General features: G+C 25.2%; 1 protein-coding gene across 2 annotated transcripts in view; it reads left to right on the top strand.

Annotated features, from left to right (window-relative positions):
* LOC107071216 (aquaporin) overlaps positions 1 to 23,275 on the top strand; it is a 28,567-nt gene extending 5,292 nt beyond the window's left edge. For both annotated transcript variants that reach the window (XM_089171477.1, XM_015330008.2), the window contains exons 3-6: positions 18,921 to 19,108; positions 20,136 to 20,279; positions 20,560 to 21,005; positions 21,649 to 23,275. In XM_089171477.1, the coding sequence (XP_089027603.1) occupies positions 18,921 to 19,108; positions 20,136 to 20,279; positions 20,560 to 21,000 (773 nt within the window). In that variant the 3' untranslated portion in view covers positions 21,001 to 21,005; positions 21,649 to 23,275. The remainder of the gene's footprint in view (positions 1 to 18,920; positions 19,109 to 20,135; positions 20,280 to 20,559; positions 21,006 to 21,648) is intronic.

Below are 23,275 nucleotides of genomic sequence, written 5' to 3' on the forward strand. Positions count from 1 at the left end.
CGAGCTAGAAAAGAAAAGAAAAGAAAAGAAAAGAAAAGAAGAAAAGAAAGAGAAAAAGAAAGAAAAAACACAACGAGAGAAGGTTGTTGATGCATTAAATATCAACCAGGAGGTTTGAGTACAGAAAAAAAGAACCTTTTTCTTCTTATTCTTATTCTTTTCAAATATTGTAGTAAATAATAATATTCGAGGGGTAATAGATTGCATAGAAATATGAGACGAAATGAAAATTCAAATTCAATGAAAAGTAATAAAAAAAAAAATATTCACGCTCAACAAATTAGATATTGACCGTAAAAATAATAATCGATTTAACGAGATAACTCGTGCGTAGTTATTACTGTTACGTAAAAAAAAAATTGCAAACTTAAATCATGCGTAAGAGATTATATTTTTTGTTTATATTTTACAATAATTTCATACGGTAGAGAAAATCCTATTAAATCTTTCACGGCTTCTTTTTTTCCAAACAAATTATTTTTTATTTACATTAATTAATTAATTATTTATATATATATATATATATATATATATATATATATATATATATATATATGTATGTATTAAATTATTATATTATAATAATAATTTAATATAGTAATACTTATACTATAATATAATAATATAGTAATAATATTATGTATATTAATATAATATAATTATTATATATTTATTAATAAAATAATTTAATATAGTAGTACTCTTATAATATAATATATTAATTATATATTATTATTATATATTATATATTATATATTAATTAATTATATTAATTATATATTATATAATATATATTAATTATATTAATTATATTATATATTATATTATATATTATATATTAATATAATATAATTATTATATATTTATTAATAAAATAATTTAATATAGTAGTACTCTTATAATATAATATATTAATTATATATTATTATTATATATTATATATTAATTAATTATATTAATTATATATTATATATTATATATTAATAATATTATTTATATTATATATTATATTATATATTATATTATATTATATATTATATATTAATATAATATAATTATTATATATTTATTAATAAAATAATTTAATATAGTAGTACTCTTATAATATAATATATTAATTATATATTATTATTATATATTATATATTATATATTAACTAATTATATTAATTATATATTATATATTATATATTAATAATATTAATTATATTATATATTATATTATATATTATATATTAATATAATATAATTATTATATATTTATTAATAAAATAATTTAATATAGTAGTACTCGTATAATATAATATATTAATTATATATCATTATTATATATTATATATTATATATTAATTATATTAATTATATTATATATTATACATATATATATATTTATTTATATTATGATATATATATATATATATATATATATATATATATATATATATATATATATATATATATAGTTTTAGTAATATAAATAATAAGTATGAGTAATAATATAAATAATAAGTATTAGTTAGTTAAATAAATGCAATTTAATATTATATTGAATAAATTCAACAGAAATATTTTATAAAATATTAATAAAAAAAAAAAAACAAAAAAAAAGTATCTCATTAATATTAATATAATTTTATCGATTAATGCAATTTAATAACACAATAAAAAGTTAATATATCGATTATTATTATTATTATTATTATTAAACATCGATTGAAAAGTAAATTGTATTTGTTAAAATCTTTCTTATTGGTTTCGTATATCGAGAGAAATTAACTTTCGAAATGAGCAAAACTCGTATTACATTTACTTCTGTTACATTTTCTACAAAAGAAAGCGCGTTGAATTTTTCTGGCACATAGAAACGTGTGTGTACCGTCGTCCCGGATGTTTTTACAATGCTATATAATATACAGTAGTGGGACTTGTATCTAATACTCCGTTATATTTTCAGAATCTTACTGCTAATGAAATTAGATCGTAATTAAACGGTATAGTAAAATGTACTACTACTATCTCAGTATTATTCTTCCGTCCTTCATTTGTGCAAATTTAACAGAGACAACAATTTATATACGTTTGTCTAACTAACTTTTTTTTTACACAAAATTTTTTTTTTATTATATAAAAATTTTTGCGATGACTACTATTTAACTGAAATAAAATTTACTATAAAACGTTCATTTTTTAAATATTCATTTATATTCTTAGCAATAAATAAAGATTTATACAAAACTAGTGATTTTATTGGTTCAGTTATGCTCTTTACTGTATATATATATATATATACAGTAAATTTTTATATTATTTTGTCTAATTTATAGTACCAGAAATTTTTAAAGTGAATATTAAAAATTATTAATTGAATATTATTTTGACTGTATTAAATGGTTTAATGTTATAGATGGCACTGTATACAATTCAATTATTTCAATATAGTTAGGATTATACATGTAACATAACTAACCTTACTTTATCTATTTTTTTGTATATTATTATTTTATTTATTCCATTGTAATTGTGATATTATTTAATGTGTTGTTATAATTTATTAAATTGTTTAGAATATATATAGATGCAAATGTTTAAAATTTTAATTGTAATTACATTTATTTATTTTAAATTTTAATTTTAATATTAAATATATAACATACAATATACATAATAATAATAATATAAGTAATAATTAATATAAATAATAACACGCAAATATTAGGAAATAAATAAAATAATAATAATACACGAAAAAATATAAAAAAAAACAAGGTTAATTATGTCGTACAAAAATTTATTGTAAAAAAAATGTACGACGTGAATATATCGAAATATTGAATTATAATACACTGCCAACTATTGAAAATTTACAGTACTTGAAAACCTCAATAACCTATAAATAATTAATAAATTCTAAACTATTTAGTAAATTTTAATAACAATACACAAAATAATACTACAATTAGAATAGAAGACATAAAATAAGAATACCATAAAAAAAATATAAACAGTAAGGTTAATTATTTCATATGTAAATCTGAAAAAAATGTACGACGTGAACATATCTAAATAATTGAATTATAATACACTGCCAACTATTGAAAATTTACAGTACTTGAAAACCTCAATAACCTATAAATAATTAATAAATTCTAAACTATTTAGTAAATTTTAATAACAATACACAAAATAATACTACAATTAGAATAGAATATATAAAATAAGAATACCATAAAAAAAATATAAACAGTAAGGTTAATTATTTCATATGTAAATCTGAAAAAAACGTACGACGTGAATATAGTCAAATAATTGAATTGTAATGCACCATCTTTTGAAAATTTACAGTACTTAAATACCTAGATAATCTCTAAATAATAATAAATCTTTAAATTAGCGATAAAAAATACAAAATAAACGCGATAAAATCTAACCTGTGTACTAAGTTGAAAAAAATACATAAAATAAAACAAATTTCATTAAAATCGATTGAGTAATTTCGAAATTCATTGAAAACCAACTCAATAACATACAAAATAATACTACAATTAGAATAGAATATAAAAAATAATAATACCATAAAAAATATAAACAGTAAGGTTAGTTATTTCATATAAAAATCTGAAAAAAAACGTACGACGTGAATATAGTCAAATAATTGAATTGTAATGCACCATCTTTTGAAAATTTACAGTACTTAAATACCTAGATAACCTCTAAATAATAATCAATCTTTAAATTAGCGATAAAAAATACAAAATAAACGCGATAAAAACTATCCTGTGTACTAAGTTGAAAAAAATACATAAAATAAAACAAATTTCATTAAAATCGATTGAGTAATTTCGAAATTCATTGAAAACCAACTTAATAACATACAAAATAATACTACAATTTGAATAGAATATATAAAATAATAATACCATTAAAAAATATAAACAGTAAGGTTAGTTATTTCATATAAAAATCTGAAAAAAAACGTACGACGTGAATATAGTCAAATAATTGAATTGTAATGCACCATCTTTTGAAAATTTACAGTACTTAAATACCTAGATAACCTCTAAATAATAATAAATCTTTAAATTAGCGATAAAAAATACAAAATAAACGCGATAAAAACTATCCTGTGTACTAAGTTGAAAAAAATACATAAAATAAAACAAATTTCATTAAAATCGGTTCAGTAATTTCGAAATTCATTGAAAACCAACTTAATAACATACAAAATAATACTACAATTAGAATAGAATATAAAAAATAATAATACCATAAAAAATATAAACAGTAATGTTAGTTATTTCATATAAAAATCTGAATAAAAACGTACGACGTGAATATAGTCAAATAATTGAATTGTAATGCACCATCTTTTGAAAATTTACAGTACTTAAATACCTAGATAACCTATAAATAATAATCAATCTTTAAATTAGCGATAAAAAAATACAAAATAAACGCGATAAAAACTATCCTGTGTACTAAATTGAAAAAAATACATAAAATAAAACAAATTTCATTAAAATCGATTGAGTAATTTTGAAATTCATTGAAAACCAACAGTATGATCCCCAATTTTTTTATATAGAAAAATATTATAAAAATTCACAATGTTAAATTTCATTTACAGTTCTTTCAAAATTATTTTCAATTACTATGTTCAACTTAAAAAAATTATAATTTTTAATGAGACAAATTAATTACGATCATCATACGAAATTTGTGATTTCTCTTATGACAAATTTGTCGAGTTTTACCAACCTGTTTTTCAAATTTTCATTCTCATCACAACAAATGAACTGTTATAGTCTTCGTATTATACCAGTTTGAGGTCAATGATCTTTAAAAGAATCGTTGATGGTGAAACGTAGGGAATGATCTAGACTGTTATATGTATCCTCGATCTTGCCGTAGAAAGTAGTTCGAGTAATGAGAACGGGATGCATTTACCTGTTACCGGAAAGAGTCAATGAATTCGTGCGAAATAATGACGGAAGGAAGTTATTACAAAAAAAATTTGTCGGTCAATATCAAAACATACAATTGTCATTAATTTCTTTTTATTATCACGAAATAAAATATTAATTATCCTTAATAAATATATATATATATATATATATATATATATATATATATATATATATATATATATAAATTTAATTATATCATAAATTATTGATAATTATTTTATTAATAATAATAATTATATTAATAATAAATTATTAATAATTTATACAATTTTTTTTTTAATATTACTTTTAATAAAATAATTAAATTTAATTTCTTATATATTTATATTATAATAAAATTTATTTATATTTTAATATTTTTAATAATATAATTAATTTAATATTTCATATATTAATAATATTATTAATAATTTTTTTAATATTAATTTTAATAAAATAATTAAACTTAATTTCTTATATGTTTATATTATAATCAAATTTATTTATATTTTAATATTTTTAATAATATAATTAATTTAATATTTCATATATTAATAATATTATTAATAATTTTTTTTAATATTAATTTTAATAAAATAATTAAATTCAATTTCTTATATGTTTATATTATAATAAAATTTATTTATATTTTAATATTTTTAATAATATAATTAATTTAATATTTCATATATATATATATTAATAATATTATTAATAATAATTATTATAATAAACTCTTACTAATTTACATTATAATTAAATTGTATATATAATTAAATATAATCATACAATCAAATTTTATTCATGTAAATATAATAATTACATGCAAAATGTTAATATTTACAATATAATTAAATTTGATGCATGTATCTCAAATTGACTAAGAATTCAATCGCATGTTTAAATTAAAAATGATCATAATACTTTGATAAATTACATAGTTTCAATGATAATAACAATATTAAAGATTACATTATTGAATAATATGAAAAGTAATGCAAGTAAATGTCATCCCGATCTGTTGAGAATTCATTCAACGACATACATATATATATATATATATATACGTTCTGTTTATAACAGTGAAGGAAAATTTCTCAGTGAAGGGTCCGAAAGTTCGCACAAGGAAACTTTACCGTTAACCTAATACTCGCTCTAAACTTCGTCTAAACTTTAAACGAGCGATTTATCAAGAGCCATCGTAATTCAGCACGACCCTTCTTCTTCTTCTTCTTCTTCTTCTTATTCTTCTTCTTCTTCCTTCAAACGTTCCGTTCTCACGAGAAACGTTCGTTCGTTCGTTCGTTCGTTCGTTCGTTCGTTCGTTCCTTCGTTCCTTCGTTTCTACTTGTTCTACTTTGTTTCTTTCTCTTTTTTATTTTCTCTTCTTTTACTCCCCATCTTTCTCTTCCTTTCTTTTCATTTCAAAGTTGCAAGAGACAACGATATATATATATATATACGTAATGTGTACTCACACATATACGACTAAGATCTAAGAAAATGTCAGTTTCCACAGATACGATTAAACAAGACAATGTATTTCTGTCCTTTTGTTAAAAGTAATAGTAAAACTAGCTGAGAAAAGAGTTACAACGTCCGAACTACCTATGTTATTTTACATTCATTACTGTTTACAAATGTCTCTCTCTCTCTCTCTCTCACACACACACACACACTCTCTCTCTCTCTCCTTTTCTTGCATTATACCAAAGGAAATGACATTTTAACGGAAGCTTCCTATTTCACAGTTGTGCAATAAAACTCACGTGAAATTCACGATTCGTTAATATGTTTTCTCAACGTTGGTGTTATATTATGTTCTTGTTTCTATTTTTTTTTTTTTTCCAGTCAAACGAATAAAAAATTATTCTGTTTTCATCTTCAAGTTTACATTGCAATTGAACTAGTATGATAGTATTAGTCTGATGAAAACAGAATATATATATATAAATACGAATACACTTATTGAAAACTGACCTAAGGACAAGGGATTTTACAAAACATTAATTATTGTACATGAAACAAAATAATTATCACAATGATTAATGTTATTAGGTGTAAAAATAAATTTACGTCGAATTTATTGTGACAAAACGGTACATTACATATATTTTATATTTTAACGGTGAAAATTATTCTGTGCTTGACGAATATACTCGTCGTCAGTCAATTTGTACGACACACAACGGTGTGCACCTTCAAAACGGAGTACCACAATTAACTGGTTAATATAAAATTGTTTTTAGGTATACAAATAAATTTTCGCCAAATTTATTTTAACAGAACGGTACATTACATTAATTCGAACTATTGTTCATCACAAGCAACTACTTTTGCCCATTTCTCAGGCAACATTCTGATGAACACTTTCATCTTTTGAGGTTATCCACGAATCAACCTAATTTATAGTATCTTTATATGATACAAAGTTCTGCTCAGACAGACCATGTGCCATCGATCACAATAAATGATAGTCGGACAGCGCAATGTCTGGTGAATACAGTGGGTAGGGTGACACTTCCCAATCAGGTGTTTTTAAATAGTTTTTGACCGGAACTGCAACATGTGGACGAGCATTATCATGAAGGAGAATAATTTTGTCATGTCTGGAGTAGTAATTAGTGCGTTTTTCCTTCAGAACTCGGCTCAATCTCATTAAGTGTGTTCGGTAGAGAACTCCAATAAAGGTTTCGCTCGGATTTGAGCAACTCGTAATACATGACACTCCTGTTTTCGTACATTTTTCGGTCCTTCCACTGCGATCTTTGTTTTTTACGTCAAAGTCACCGTGTTTAAACTTTTAAAACCACTCACGACAAGTTCTCTCACTTAAAGCATGTAATATTCAAGTGATTACACGACCCTATGGTTAGACCGGACGTTTGGTAAATTGATCTAATGTCCCTGCTATCATTCTACCATCGTCAATTCTCAATAATCTTTTTATTACTTACAATTAGTAGAGATGTGTAACCCCGATATGGTTTTTCAACTATATGATATATTTGAATTCTCATATTAATATATATAAATTACGTGTCACGTTGTTTGTTCGCAATGGACTCCTAAACTACTCAAGCGATTTTAATCAAATTTTGCACACTTTGTGCACTTTCATCCAACTTGAAAGATAGAACAATTTATATCTCAATTTATAATCGCAATATTATTTTATTAATCGCGAATTATTTGTTTATTAACAAAGAGTCATGATTGTCTCTGTTAGTTCGATAAGATTCTAACAGATGGCTGTATAAGATAATTCGTTGACTTAAAGACGTGTGTATCGGACTGATTGTGAGTCACATAACACATACATTATATATTATATTATTCTGTTATGGTTTTCCAATTATCATATGCTTTTACAAGCAACCGATGCGACTCAGCTTCAGATTTGTTTTCAATTGAAAAAGTAAATTAAAAGTTGCTGCAAATGATGCTTATTTGAAACAAATTTAGACATTTTCGGAGAACAAAAATGAATGATGAATGATGAATATTTATTTGTACACCTGATAATATGTATAAAAAAAAAAGATTGATCGAATAAATGATAGATCTTGTAGAAATGACAAGAAAAAACTGTTCTTCTTCTCTTCCTTACTTTAACGAGGAAAACAACTTTGAACGTAGTCGTATCGTCTCCGGTCTTTCAGGCCTCTCCGGCCATTCACCGCGAACTTGACCCACTGTCACACTTGCAAAACATACGATACACGTGTAATTCACGATCTATTCTCTTCCTAACACACACATCACTTTGATCTATCGATCTTTAAAACAATGTACACGTCTACAAAAAAAAAAAAAAAAAAAATAAAAAGAAGTACTTTCTATTTCCTCTATCATTTGTTATACATTTGGGTCAGTTATTATCTCTGAAAATAACCTGAATACTAAATGTTTTTTTTTAATTTTTTTTATATATAAAATTGAATCAAGTTACGATGTACGTTTTAACAGTTTCTGAAAATAAATTCAAAATTCATTGTCGTAAAAAAAAAATAATTTTCATGAATATATATATATATATATATATATATATATATATATATATATATATATATATACTTTATGATTTATACAAAGCATTGTATAATTAATACATGTATTACTTATAATGCATTAATACATCATATATGATTACACGTACATGTAATCAATCAATACATGTAATCAATACATGTATAAATAATACAAATTAAATGATTCATGTAAAATTAGTACTCGCAGTAGCTTTGTTATAAAAAAAAAACCTCGATTTAATATAATTCTAAATTATTTACTAAATTAATTAATAACACATATAAAATAATATCACAATTACAATTACATGCATAAAATAATAATACCACGAAAGAAATATAAAAAGTACGGTTAATTATGTCATAGAAAAATTAAAAAAAAAAAAGAAAAATGTACGACGTGAATATATCGAAATTCAATTATAATACATCGCCAACTATTGACAATTTACAGTACCTAGAAACCTAAGTAACCTATGTCTTATATAAATTGAAATAATTGAATTTCTAATACAACACCATCTATTGTCAATTTACAGAATCTAGAAGACTTAAATGAACCTCAAAATAATAAATCTCTTTAAATAAGCAATGAAACACAAACAAAAACACTATCATAAAAAATCTGAATTATAAAATAAAATTATCCTATATTCTAAGTTGAACAAAAACCATGCAAAATAAATCAAATAAATGAAATAAAATAAAAAAAAAACCGATCTTTTAATCGAATTTGTTTTTTTTATTTATTTCAGAGTTCATTGGGTACCAACAACATAATAAAATTTATATATACATGTAAAATGAATTGAATAATACATACATACATTGAAATGATCAATCTTGAGAAGTTTGAATCGATTTTTGATGTTCAAATGATCAATCATCATATAATAAAACATTACAAAACAAATTTCAATGTAATCCTTATATAAACCATAATCAGTTTTTATCGAAATATCAAAGTTCAAAAAGAAGTATTATAAGAAAGCACATCTTACATATGTATGTATGTATGTATGTATGTATGTATGTATGTATTATACATATCACTTTGAAATAACATCACGAGTTTCGAATGTTCGTAAATTCTTCTCTTATCGTTTTCTTTTCTTCATACCTTTTTCTCTTTCTTTTTTTTTTTTTTGTTTTTTTTGTTGTTCTTTCTCTCTTCCAATCCTCGCCCCTTCTTCCCCACTCCTCCTCCCCACCCCTAATTCTCTCAGTTTTCTCTCAACTGAAACGGATTTATGCAACGTTCTTAGCAACGTACCGAAGTTACTTACTTTCAAATGATGATTTCCCATCGCGAATTTCATTTCACGAACATTTCGTCCGTGACGACTGAAAACTCGCGAGTTGCATTAGATTAATAAGATTACAATAATCTATAATAAATAAATAAATTAATTATATAATTAAAAAAAGGAATAGAAAGAGAATAATAATGCAACGTTCACAATGAATTATTATTTACGGCAAATGAAAGAAATGAAATTGACTACTTATCATAGAAATTTGGATAATATTTAGTTCGACAAAAAAAAAAAAACAAAACAAAAAATTGTCTTCGTAATTGCAAAACGTTTTATCTGACTTTAATAAAGGTTCGTGAAAATTAAATAGTCAATTCAGTTCGTTACACGAACGAAAAAGTCAAATATTGGGTCACGATTGGCAGTCGAATCGAAATCAAACTACGGAACTAGTCCGTTTCGATCGGGTTCGTTTGAAATAAAATAAAAAAAAAAACACCAATGAAAAATTAGAGAGAAAGCATGAATATTTTTTGTTCTTTCAATATTAAGTATAATAATTGTTAATTATATTGAAAAAAAGAAAAAAAAAGTCTAATGTATGGTTATTTAGTTTCTCGATGAGATCGCGTGTAAACATCGCATTATCAAGGAGTACCAGAACTAATCCTCATGGGAATCCATCAAAGTCCTTATCGGCAATCTCGATATCGTGCTTTCATCTAACCACGAGTGGTCTACATCCTAATTAGCTTGGTTAATTGAACATCTATGGTACACAGTATCTCTCATGGGAATAAGGAACATGAAAATATGAATATCAATGAAGATGTAGTTTGTTTGAATAAAGGAAATATATCGAGTATGACGAAATTACGATTAACAAGCTCAAATTATGAATTAACTATATAGTTTTTTTTTGTTTATTTTTTTTTTTTGTAAATATAATTCATCAATTTCATTCTCAATTCTTCTTATATACAGTGGATGTGCAGAAAGTATTCCTACACTGATCAATTTGAAATATAATATATAATATTGTTATATTTTGTAACATAACAAATGATTGTTTTTTGTAATATTATTGTATATATATATTATTTTTGATTATGTTTGCTTTTTCAATGTTATATTAGAATTTATATAGTGTTCAAATGTAATTTTTTTTTAAATATCTTGAATTTTTAGACCACTTTCATAATTATGGGCACAAATGTGCATGTGTATATACAATGGATGTAGAAAGTATTTTTACAGTTCTTATTTCCAACTATTTACAAGAGAATTCATACATAAACCATAATATAAACACATAATGTGTGTGTGTGTGTGATTACTTTCTAGTTATAATTGACCTCATCAGTATGTTTGTAAGCCTTATCGGCATCACTTAAAGCTCAACATTTTTTAAGATCACAAATTATTGTTGGAAAATGGGACAAAAACGTGTGCAAACAACGATAGAAGAAAGATAAATGATTATTTATTTACATAATCAATGTAAATGTTTATTAGAAATATCGTGAATTCTAAACAGACCTTGATCTACTGTACAAAGTATCATTGATAGGTATGGATTAAGAAAGAGACTGTAAAATAATTCAAGAAGTGGACGTTCACGGAAAATTAATCGGTACACTGGACGAGTTATCACAAAAATGATCAAACAGAATCCAAAGATGAGTGCTATCAATATAGTCGATCATCTTAAAAATAATTGAAATATTGATACATCCGCTAGTACTGTAGGTAATTTTGTAACGAAATGAAGGGGTATCATGGTCATGCCCAAAACCAACTGCACTCATGCAGTCCCAAAACAAGTACAGAAACTTCACCGTGTTTCACTGTGGGTCGCAAGTTTTCTGGTTTCAGCTGTTCATTTGTTTTTTCCTCCATACAAGTGCAGTGTCCATCAGATTTTGTTTCATTACATCTATTGTAGAGACTTTCAAGAATATGTATAAATTCGTCATTTATAAAAACAACAATTTAACAACATTTTATTTCAAATTGATCAGTGTACGAATACTTTCTAGACCCACTGTATATATTAAATATATATATATATGTATATTTTTTTTCAATATCTTTTGTGTCACTTGATATACGACAGAATTCCATTGAGAAAAACCATTGCACCGTAGGGAAAATGAGTTTTCATTGAGAAACGAATTGGATAACCAACACCAACAGCAATATATACATGTGTGTACATACGTGATAGTAACAAAATTCTGTGCTTTTAAGTTATATAGTATTCTCGATCGAAGCTTTACAGAATATCGGATAGTTAATGGAAAGCACGTCTCTCGATTTTCGTTTAGGTCAATTCCACAGACACTATAGTCATTTTACAATGGATTAAAGAACTTTTATTATAAATACATATAGAACGTTTATTCTATAATATTAAAAAATAAAAAAATAAAAAAGAAAAAAGAAAACCCAAAAAAGCTTTCTTTATATATCAATAATTAGAAAATTTTACATTACAATTTTTATACTTCGATCAAACAAAAATTATTTATTACTATTAAATCTTATTTAAAAAACGTATACTCTCTTTTATTTAATAGTTAATACAGATTCCTGTAATTTTATGATAACATCAATTATCAATGTTATCCCCGTCGGTATGAAGTTAACGAATCGGAAAATTACATTCCTTTTGACTAAATATTCAACGATATTCTCGATCAATAATGTCTTTTTCTCTCTTATCAACTTGTTTCTTTTTAACACGTTGAGTGCTGCTACGTCAGTCATTGATGACTGACATTGAACTTCACATTCAAGCCACGTCAGTCATTGGCGACTGACACTGAACTTCACATTCAAGCCACGTCAGTCATTAGTGACTGACACTAAACTTCACATTCAGGCCACGTCAGTCATAAATGACTGACGATGAACTTTACGATCAGGCCACGTCAGTCATAAATGACTGACACTAGACTTATCGTTTACGCATACGACTAAGTGCGTGGCCTGACGAAGATTTCCGTAAGAATATGCGTGGCGCTCAATGTGTTAAACAATTTTCTTACTTTTCTCTTTTTCCTAGATATTCGAAAATAAATTTGAAATAAAAATATAATCAACATATATACAATATATTCGACCAATGGGTAATATTTGAATAAATTTGGGAAAACGAAGAAATGAAATTGTATATAAAAAAAAAAAAAAAAATAATAATATTGACAATTAAAAATAAAAAAATATAAGAAAAATATTACAACAATTTATGTGTGTGAGGACAAGAGTAATCCTTCTGATATCTGCTTGATTAAAAATCCAAGAGGGAAATATCAACGTGAAAAAAAAAAAAACCAAAAAAAGAAACAAAAAATTATGCCTTTGAGAAGGTTCAACAGTCGGTTGGAAAATTGGTAACTAAAGTTACAATTTTACTTTCACGAGTTTCGCGCAATAAACGAGCTTGGGTTGAAACTTTCATCGTAATTATCGCGTATTCTCTGGTCTAGCTTCGTTTTTAATTAGAAAACGGGAGATCGTTATCGAGCGGTCTGTCCGTTTGTCTGTCTGTCTGTCTGTCTGTCTGTCTGTCTGTCGGTAGGTCCGTTGGTCTGGTCTCTGTCGGTTGGTCGATCTTGAAACTAACAATATATATATAAAAAGTAAAATAAAATAAAATAGAAGAAAAAAAAAAAAAGAAAAAATTCAATGGAAAGTACCAGGAATAATCTCTCTCTCTCGTGAAAATCCTTTCCATGTACAAACGACAATTATTTCGCGTGCGTTGTTACACGCTTCGTACAACAAATAATAAACCTGCAAAATCCTTTCTCGTGTAAGAAAAAAAAGAAAAAAAGAAAAAAAATTAAAAAAAGAAACGGTAAAAATGTTGTCGTGTTAATCGTTAAAATTTTACGTCGTATGCAATTACACTGTAAAAAAAAAAAAGACGTGAAATAATTGAATTGTAATAAAGCGCCATCTATTGAATATTTACAGTATTAAAAGACCTAAATAACCTCTGATTAAAAAATCAATTCTATAGTATTTAGTAAATTATAACTAGACACAAAATAATATCACAATTAAAATGAAATATATAAAATAATAATACAGGAAAAAATATATAAAGTAAGGTTAATTAGGTCACATGTAAATCTCAATTGTACTGTATACAGCGCCATTTATAATTCTAAACTATTTAATAAATTCAAATCAATATACAGTAATAGTTTCTGGAATTATCCAATTATGTAATAAATATATTAAATATAATATTTAAATATTGTAGTTAAAAAACAAAATTATAACTATATAAATTATATATTGATTATATTAACTGTATAAATCATAATAATATATATATATATATATATATATATATATATATATATATATATATATATATATATATATATATATATATATAGTATTATTTATAATTTATATTATACAGTTATTATATTAAAGTTATATTTTAATTTAATAAATTATAACAATACACAAAATAATACAATAATTAGAATGGAATAAATAAACTAATAATACACGAAAAAATATATAAAGTAAGGTTATGTTGATACGTAAATTGAAATAATTGAATTAAAATACAAAGCCATCTATTGAATACCTAAACAACTAAGATACCTAGATAACCTATAAATAATAAATCCTTAAATTAGCGATAAAAAATACAAAATAAACGCGATAAAAACTAACCTATGTTCTAAAGTAGAAAATAAATTACATGAAATAAACCAAAATTTTATTGAAATCTCATTTTAGTTATATATATATATATATATATATATATATATATATATAACTATTATATTTTCGAAATAAGAAAGGAACAACAAAATTAGTCAATAAATTTTGATAAGAAATTTTGAAAAATTGTTTCGTTTTATGATTATACGAATATAATTGATAAGTTTTTTGTGATTTATATATATATGTTTTTTTTTTAATATTAATATAATAATCATGGCACTTAATAACGACGGATTATCAACGTTTTCAATATTACGAGTTCGTTATTGAATCCAATTATATCCTAAACCACATACGGTTAATTAAGAGAACAGGATTGTAATACCGACGTGAACGTTCAGTGGAATCTCTCTGTATAATTTAGGAGTATACGGAGGCTTATGTATTACATACATATATAAAGTATATATGTGGCTATATATGTATGTATACATCATGTATATATCAGATGATAATAATACGTGTACGAATAAATAAGATCAGGCCTTTTGCATCTTCCATACAATTTATTTCTTATTAAATTAATTGGTAATCTTAAACAACAAATAAATTTTATAAAACATTTCAACAAAAATGCAACTAGTCTAGAAACTTAATTACCAAACCGATATATTTATTATTATTAACGCTAGATTTACAGACATTACCTGATATATACCTTTTTTTTTTTTTACAGAAATCCGTCTTTTTGACTGCTATGTTAAAATGCAATTTTGTTTGAAATTATTTATTCAAAAGTTTATACATTTTCATTGACTGTTGTCTTCAATACATTTTTTTACATGTTTACTCAATCTTATAATCTTTCACTTTGATCTACTTGTTTTTTATAAAATAATAAGAGATGCTTCACCTCCAAAAATCATTTCTTTTACCGACAAAGTTCAGCAGTGAACTGTAAGTATTTGTGATATGAGAAGGTTTGAACTAACTGTAAACAACAAGTGCAAACTTGTTTGCTCATGTATTTACTGGAAAATAGTCGTCATTTGTTTAGTGTTGTTTTTTCTTATTCATTGTTATTTCATTTTGATTATTTCCAGATGTTGTATATCTGTATAACTTAACCCGTCAAATGAACGGATTTTCGTAAAAAGAGGTATACCACATCTGTAAATAATAAAATAAAGGTGTTCCAGAGAAAGTTACTAGAAATATATATTCATTGCATTATAAAATTAAAAACCAATACGTAATATTTACAGAATAATGTTTACATGTATAGAATTTTAAAGCATTAAATCGAAAACCCGACATTTTGACGAATTCCGTAAATCTAGTGTTAATGACATTTTGTTTATTTTATATGTTTTTTTCTCAACTTAGTGTATAAAATAATTTTTATTGCTATTATTTTGTATTATTTATTGCTAATTTAAGGATTTATTATTTATAGGTTATCCAAGTCTTTAGGTACTGTAAGTGTTTAATAGGTGGTGCTGTATTATAACTCAATTATTTCAATTTACATACGACCTAACCGTACTTTTTATATTTTTTTGTGCGTATTATTATTTTATATATTTCATTCTAATTGTAATATTATTTTATGTGTTATTATAATTTACTAAATAACTAAGAAATATATTAAATCAATATTTTATAACAAAATCACAGCAACGCATGACCGAATCGTTTTTACAATTAAACCTTATTATTATAATTAAAAACCAATGTGTAATATTTACAGAATAATGTTTACATGTCTACAATTTTGAAGCATTAAATCGAAAACCTGTCATTTTGACAGGTTCCGTAAATCTAGTGTTAATAATATTATTATTAATTGACATTCATTGCAACAGACTAATATATTTATACTTTCCTAATCTTCTGTTTGTTTGTTTGTCAAATTTCTAAAAAAAAAAAAAAAAAAAAAAAAAAAACAAATAAACGAATCTGCAAATAAGGGATGATGCATAGTTATTTCACTAGGATATGCATAACCCCTCGTACTCACTTTCATGTAAATTTCAACGTTGACCCTCGCGACTCCAACGGTTTGTAGAAACCCTCCACAGTAATCGTATTTGACATTTAGGCGACAAACTTTGGTGCTGGTGAAACTTTCTTCAAAGTTAGCTCATTCGGAAGAAAATAGCTTCCTACTTTGAATTTCTTCTACTTGTTTACTTATCTCATTCTCTTACGACGCTAATTAATAATTCAAAAAGAAAAAAATGATTATATTATTTCATACGTTTCATTATATGGTATTATCGTATTATATATACAATATTAATCATTAATAATTAATAAGAATAATGAAAATACACATTATATATATAATATACACTATTATTAATTAATATGTATTTATTTTTATTATAATTATTAATCTAATGTATTAATACAAAATTATATTAATTAATTTTCTATTTAATTTATTTTACATTTAATAATATAAATTAAATGAATATAATTTTATATAACATTATTACATATATTATATAATACATTACTTTTCATACTTTCTAATATTTATCCATCATTTTCTATTTAATTTCTTAAAGTAATGTAAAAGATTTAAAAGTAACATGTGATATTATAAATTTTCTAAAAGAAAATTGATATCAAACGTCTCGAACTTTATGAAAATGTTTTCGACATCTATACTTTCTTTCTATCTTGTTTTTTTATTTTCTCTCTTTATGAACATACTCACATCCACCTATGCTTAACATACATACGCACACACTCACATACACATTAAATATATATATATTATATGTATTTAGACTTCTGAAAGTTCGCTCAGCGTGATTTTCCAAAGTGCTTTAGGAATTATTTATTTTTTCGTATACGCGAATGGAAGCCGATCGTGCACGAGAACGGCAAACTTTCGTCTCACGTCACGATCGATTGACCCTCATCTTTCATGAATTTATATTTCTTACTTTTTGTCTTTTTTCTTTTCAAATTTTATCCCACTACGTTCTTTTGTATCCCTTAGGAAACGACTTATTCCAAATGTTCTTTCTTACTCAATAATGTTCTCGTTTTTTTTTTTTTTTTTTTTTTTTTTACCGAATACAAGATATAGTTTAAAACGACGACGTGATTCGCAACGAAAAATAATATCAGGTTGTCACATGGGTAATTTTGTTTCTTTCTAATTTCAAATAAATACACACAATATTTTCTGTTTAGGATATTTGAACCGTTTATTTGGAAAGTGACCTATGTGCAGGCTTTTAATCAGTTATACAGCTTGAGTATATCTAAGGGTGTTCAATTTATAGTTCCTATTAAAATAGTGCCAATTATTATGCGTTTTCTAACCAAAAATGCAGTCAGACCACCACTTTCAAAATTAACAACCAGATTTCATTATAAACTTTGAAGTAACCCAAGTCCTCCATTCAACATAATTTAAGATGCTTCAAATTGAAAACAAAAATAATACTCTATTTATTTGACATATCTTTAAAACACTTCAGAAACATAATTGATGCGATTCCAAACATTTTTTAACTTACATCAATTACAAAACAATTTACTGCTCATTTACATTTTGCATGTGTGAAAGGGATTTGAAGAAACCATGATATTCCAGGTGGTATATGTCGTAGTAGGTTCATTATGTCCTAGAATTTTGATGTTGTCATTTGTCTGATATTTTCATACAGTGGTGTCAATATAATATTGTCAAACTTTTTTGCTCTACCCAGACGTGCTAATAAATTCAGGATTTTCAAATGTTCATTCTCATTCATCGATGTCTTATAGATAATTTGATACGGTTTCATTTCTGACAAAACATATTTTTAAGCAGTTTATCGATTCTCAGTTAGAATTGTGTACCCTTTTTAAAAATTGCCTTTTTTAATAAATTTGTTCATACAACAATCTTCTTGTTTCATTTGATTTACAATAAAGTTATTACCTTTCCAATACTTTCTGATAATATTATAATAATCTTTGTTATTGTTACAGGGTTAAAGGACTTATTAAAGGAAGAAAAATCGATACACGATACGATTTTGGCACTTTTAGGAGAGATCATTGGAACTGCAATTTTAGTATTTATCGGATGCATGGGTTGCGTAGCAAGCATGGGTAATACTCCACCAATCTATCAGATTTCTATGAGTTTTGGGCTAGCAGTCATGATTGCGATACAGGTATTTATTTTAACAACACCTCTATGCTTTTATTTTAAGCAAATAATAATTCAACGTAACTGGGTCATCGTTAAAACGTTTCGTTACACCTGTACATGTTCAACTTGATCTTTAGGCCACGTGTACCACCGGCTGTACACTTATTAGACACATTTATTCAATACTCTGAAAATATATGTTTATAACAAATTTCATTCTGTATATGAATATTTCTATTCAAATATTGATGCATTATACAAAATGCAGTATAGAACAAAGCACATAAGTTTGTTTAATTGTTATATTTACAATAATTAATAATTACATGTAATGATTGATTTTGTTAAAGCAAGGGAAACATAAAGACGGCATTTCCGGGTAATCGCTGTAAAACGTCATTACTCTAATAGTTTTTTGTCTTGCTACTTTGGTACCGAAATTTTTGTACATTTTGTTTATAGCAAGAAATGCAACGTTGTCTAGCTGTCCTTTCTTTGCCCTCTTTCTTTTTAATTTCATGTCGTTTTTTAAAGTTTGTCGCAGTTTCAAAAGACAAGTTGTTGTTTTCATCCTCACATTAACATAAATAATTAGTTAATCGTTTTCTAAATTATACTATTGATAAAGGTCTTTGTTGCTGAGTATTATATAATATCCAAGCATTTATAACTGATGTGTTTAAGAGAAGCTCCAATTCTACGCTCCTTTGCGTTTTTTATTTAACTAATTCGAATGCAGCAGGTTTTTTACTAACCAAAAAGTTTCGACCCGATTGACTTTTGCAATCAAACTGATCGTAGTGCCACGTGTACCACAAATGGTACACGATATGATTAGACTACTCTAAACAAGAGAACTACATATGTATTGATGATGTAATGAAATATTGTGTGATAATATATCAACCTTTAGTTAAAATATCAAATGACCTGAACGACAAGTCAGACAAAAATGGCTTGGCACGGAACGTATTAATTGCATACTGAATTGAATTTTTTCTATACTCAAATGAATATCAATTGTTATTAATATTTTATTTTATTCACAGTGCGTAGGTCATATCAGTGGAGCACACATAAATCCATCAATCACAGTGGCTAGTTTAATCCTCGGACTTAAGTCTCTACCAATGACCGGTCTTTACATTTTTGCACAATGTTTGGGTGGTATCTTTGGTTATGGTTTGTTAAAGGTCAGTTTTAGTTGTTTAAAAGAATAATTTTACTAACGAGAAAATTTCATACGAATAAATATGAAAACAAAATCAAACGAAAAGATTGAATAAAATATAATAATTAAAATTAAACGTTAAATGATCTAAGATTTTACGTTTTACGTGTTATATCAATGTTTGTTATAAAATTAATTTTTTTTCACCTGATTGTGTTCAGATAATAAACCATATTCTCATTCTAATGTCATTATTTAAGTCTAATACATTAACATACTAAATTAAATTCTGAACTTTACAGGCAGTAACTCCAAGTGGTATGTTACATGCTGGAAATCCAGATGATACTATTTCCTTCTGCAAAACTGACATTTATCAGAATATGAATATTTGCCAAGGATTGTTAGCCGAGATTATTGCTACCAGTATATTGGTATTCTTTGCATGCGGCGTTTGGGATCCACGAAATGAAAAGAATTCGGATTCGGTATCACTGAGATTTGGATTTTGTGTTTCCGTTCTTTGCTTCGTCTTCATTCCTTACACCGGGTGCAGCTTGAATCCAGCCAGGTCAATCGCACCAGCTATTTGGAATGGATATTGGAAAAATCATTGGGTCTTTTGGATTGGTCCGATTGCTGGTGCTGTTCTAGCATCTACGGTTTATCGTTATTTATTCTTGCCAAAAACTAAAGAAAATGTTGAAAATCATCAGGATACTTTGACCGGAGTAGAAACGTAAAGCGAGTAAGTATCTTCAAATCATTTTCTAGGTTATGTAATAGCTACAAATTAACACATTTATGTGTTACACAATTCATTGACGAGAAAACAGTAAAACGGTGATGTTAACACTTGCCATACAGCGGGTATACTTCACCGTCAATTTATGCGTGCAGCGGACGTTTTTTCGTGAATTGCGCTCAAGTTAGATCAAAAAAATTTCTGCTAGCTTATTTTGTGGATTTTTGTCGAATTACATACTACATATACATTGAAAAATGTACAATTTATCATATACATACCTAAACTCTTTATTCATTGCACACTGTCTTGTAATTTTACACTATCCATTATTAACCACAAATTTACTAAATACGTATTTTTAAGTGATCCGCGTTCAAGTGACAGACTGCAAAAAACGTAAAAATACGTATCCCGCATCCCAAATGTTAAAATATAGATTTTTATTTGTTTATTCGTTAATGATACTACCACTCGTGTAACTTACACAATTGTTCCGATAATTAAACTCTTATGTAAAAGTTGAACAAACCAAAAATAACTAACTGTGTAGTACACCTGTGTGGTGTACTTTTTAACTATTAATTAAATAATTAACATCCATGTTCGAATGTTTCTACTACTTTTTTTGTTTTTCTATTTTCAGACGAAACTATAACAATTCGAAATAAAAAAAAAAAAAAAAGTAGAGTGAAAGAGAAATCCTGGTTGCAGTGGCGTTTAGTCGAGCCGAAATAATTGGCGCCTAAGAAGAAAAGGATAATAAAAACAAAAAAAAAAGAAAAAAAAAATGGAGGAAAATTGGTCTTACGAAACGATCATCATTATCGTTTTGAAGAAGGAGAGAGAAGATGAGAGAACTGATAAGCCAACCAACGAGTTGTACTATTGCATGAGAGCCGGGGGGGGGTGGTGGTGTAGGATTAAAACAAGATCATATTCTTTTATTTTATTATTATTATTATTATTATTATTATTATTATTATTATTATTTCTTTTTCATTGTAACTTTCAAAGAAAAAAGAAAACAAGTATAATAATCGAATGAAACATTTCAATTTCGTAAATGCCACTCGAATATAGAAAGAAATTTTCCGTCATCTTTAACAATTATTTTATTTCTCTTGTTTTCTTTTTTATTATTATTATTATTATTATTATTATTATTTTTTTTTTTTTATACTCCATTTTGTTTGTTTCTAATTGTACAAAGGGATATATACATGTCGTTAGATTTTAAGTGATTCAACGAAACATTCACAACCACCACTATCACCATTATTATCCTTATTCCTTTCTACCTCCTCAAAACCCCAGCCCCCCACACCCATTTTCACCCTTGACTAGGGGGTACTCTTTAAAGGCGGGAATTTCAAAAGAAGAACGTTTACGTTTAAATTCGTTGTTTTATTAATAATTTGATTTTACTTGATCGAGCTTGTTGAATGAGATGCACACCGTGGTCTTGTGCACCACGTATAATAGATTAAGCTTAAATCAAAGTATTTAAATTATTCTATACATATTTATATCAGAATTATGCATATTTAAAGGTGCTCGTATTTGTCGAGTAGTTTCTGTGTCTCTCGATCGTGAAACTCTTGTTGTGTACGAAAATACATACATACATTATATATGTATGTTTATATGTACGAATGTGTATTATTGTTCATGAATAGTCGAATAATTTGATATACTTGACTTAAGAGCTATTATTGCAAAATCGAGTGATAAGCGAAAGAGTATATAGGGTGTCCCATATAACTGTATTCACCATTTGTCCAACCTCATCTAAAGCTCATGATATTAATCAATGATATTAAACGAATTCATATTAATACGAGTTATAATATTGTAATGTCAAAAATATAGGGTGACATTTGAAAAAATAAACATTTTTTTAAACTTGTTTTTTTTTTTTCAATGCAACGTATAATTCATCAAAAAAATGTTAAATTTTATTTAAAGTATTTTTTGATCAGGTTATCGCAATTATTTGGAGAATTGTAATTTATACAGCTATATGGGTCACCCTGTATATATATATATATATATAAAATGATTAAATAATATCGTTTTATAAATTTTATATTATCTGCGCTATTATTATTATTATTATTTTTTTCTGTTTCTGGAAAGTATTTTAATTTATATAAACTAATGTTTGTTATACACGAGACAATCGTTCGTGTAAATCAATTATTTTTATACACGTCTATAATTAATATACAGATTGAGTTAAAAGAATTAAAAAAAAAAAAAAATAAAGAAAA

This window comes from Polistes dominula, unplaced genomic scaffold (assembly GCF_049000335.1).
Source record: "Polistes dominula isolate Pdom_NZ unplaced genomic scaffold, Pdom_raw_medaka contig_26, whole genome shotgun sequence".
NCBI classification, from domain to species: Eukaryota; Metazoa; Arthropoda; class Insecta; order Hymenoptera; family Vespidae; genus Polistes; species Polistes dominula.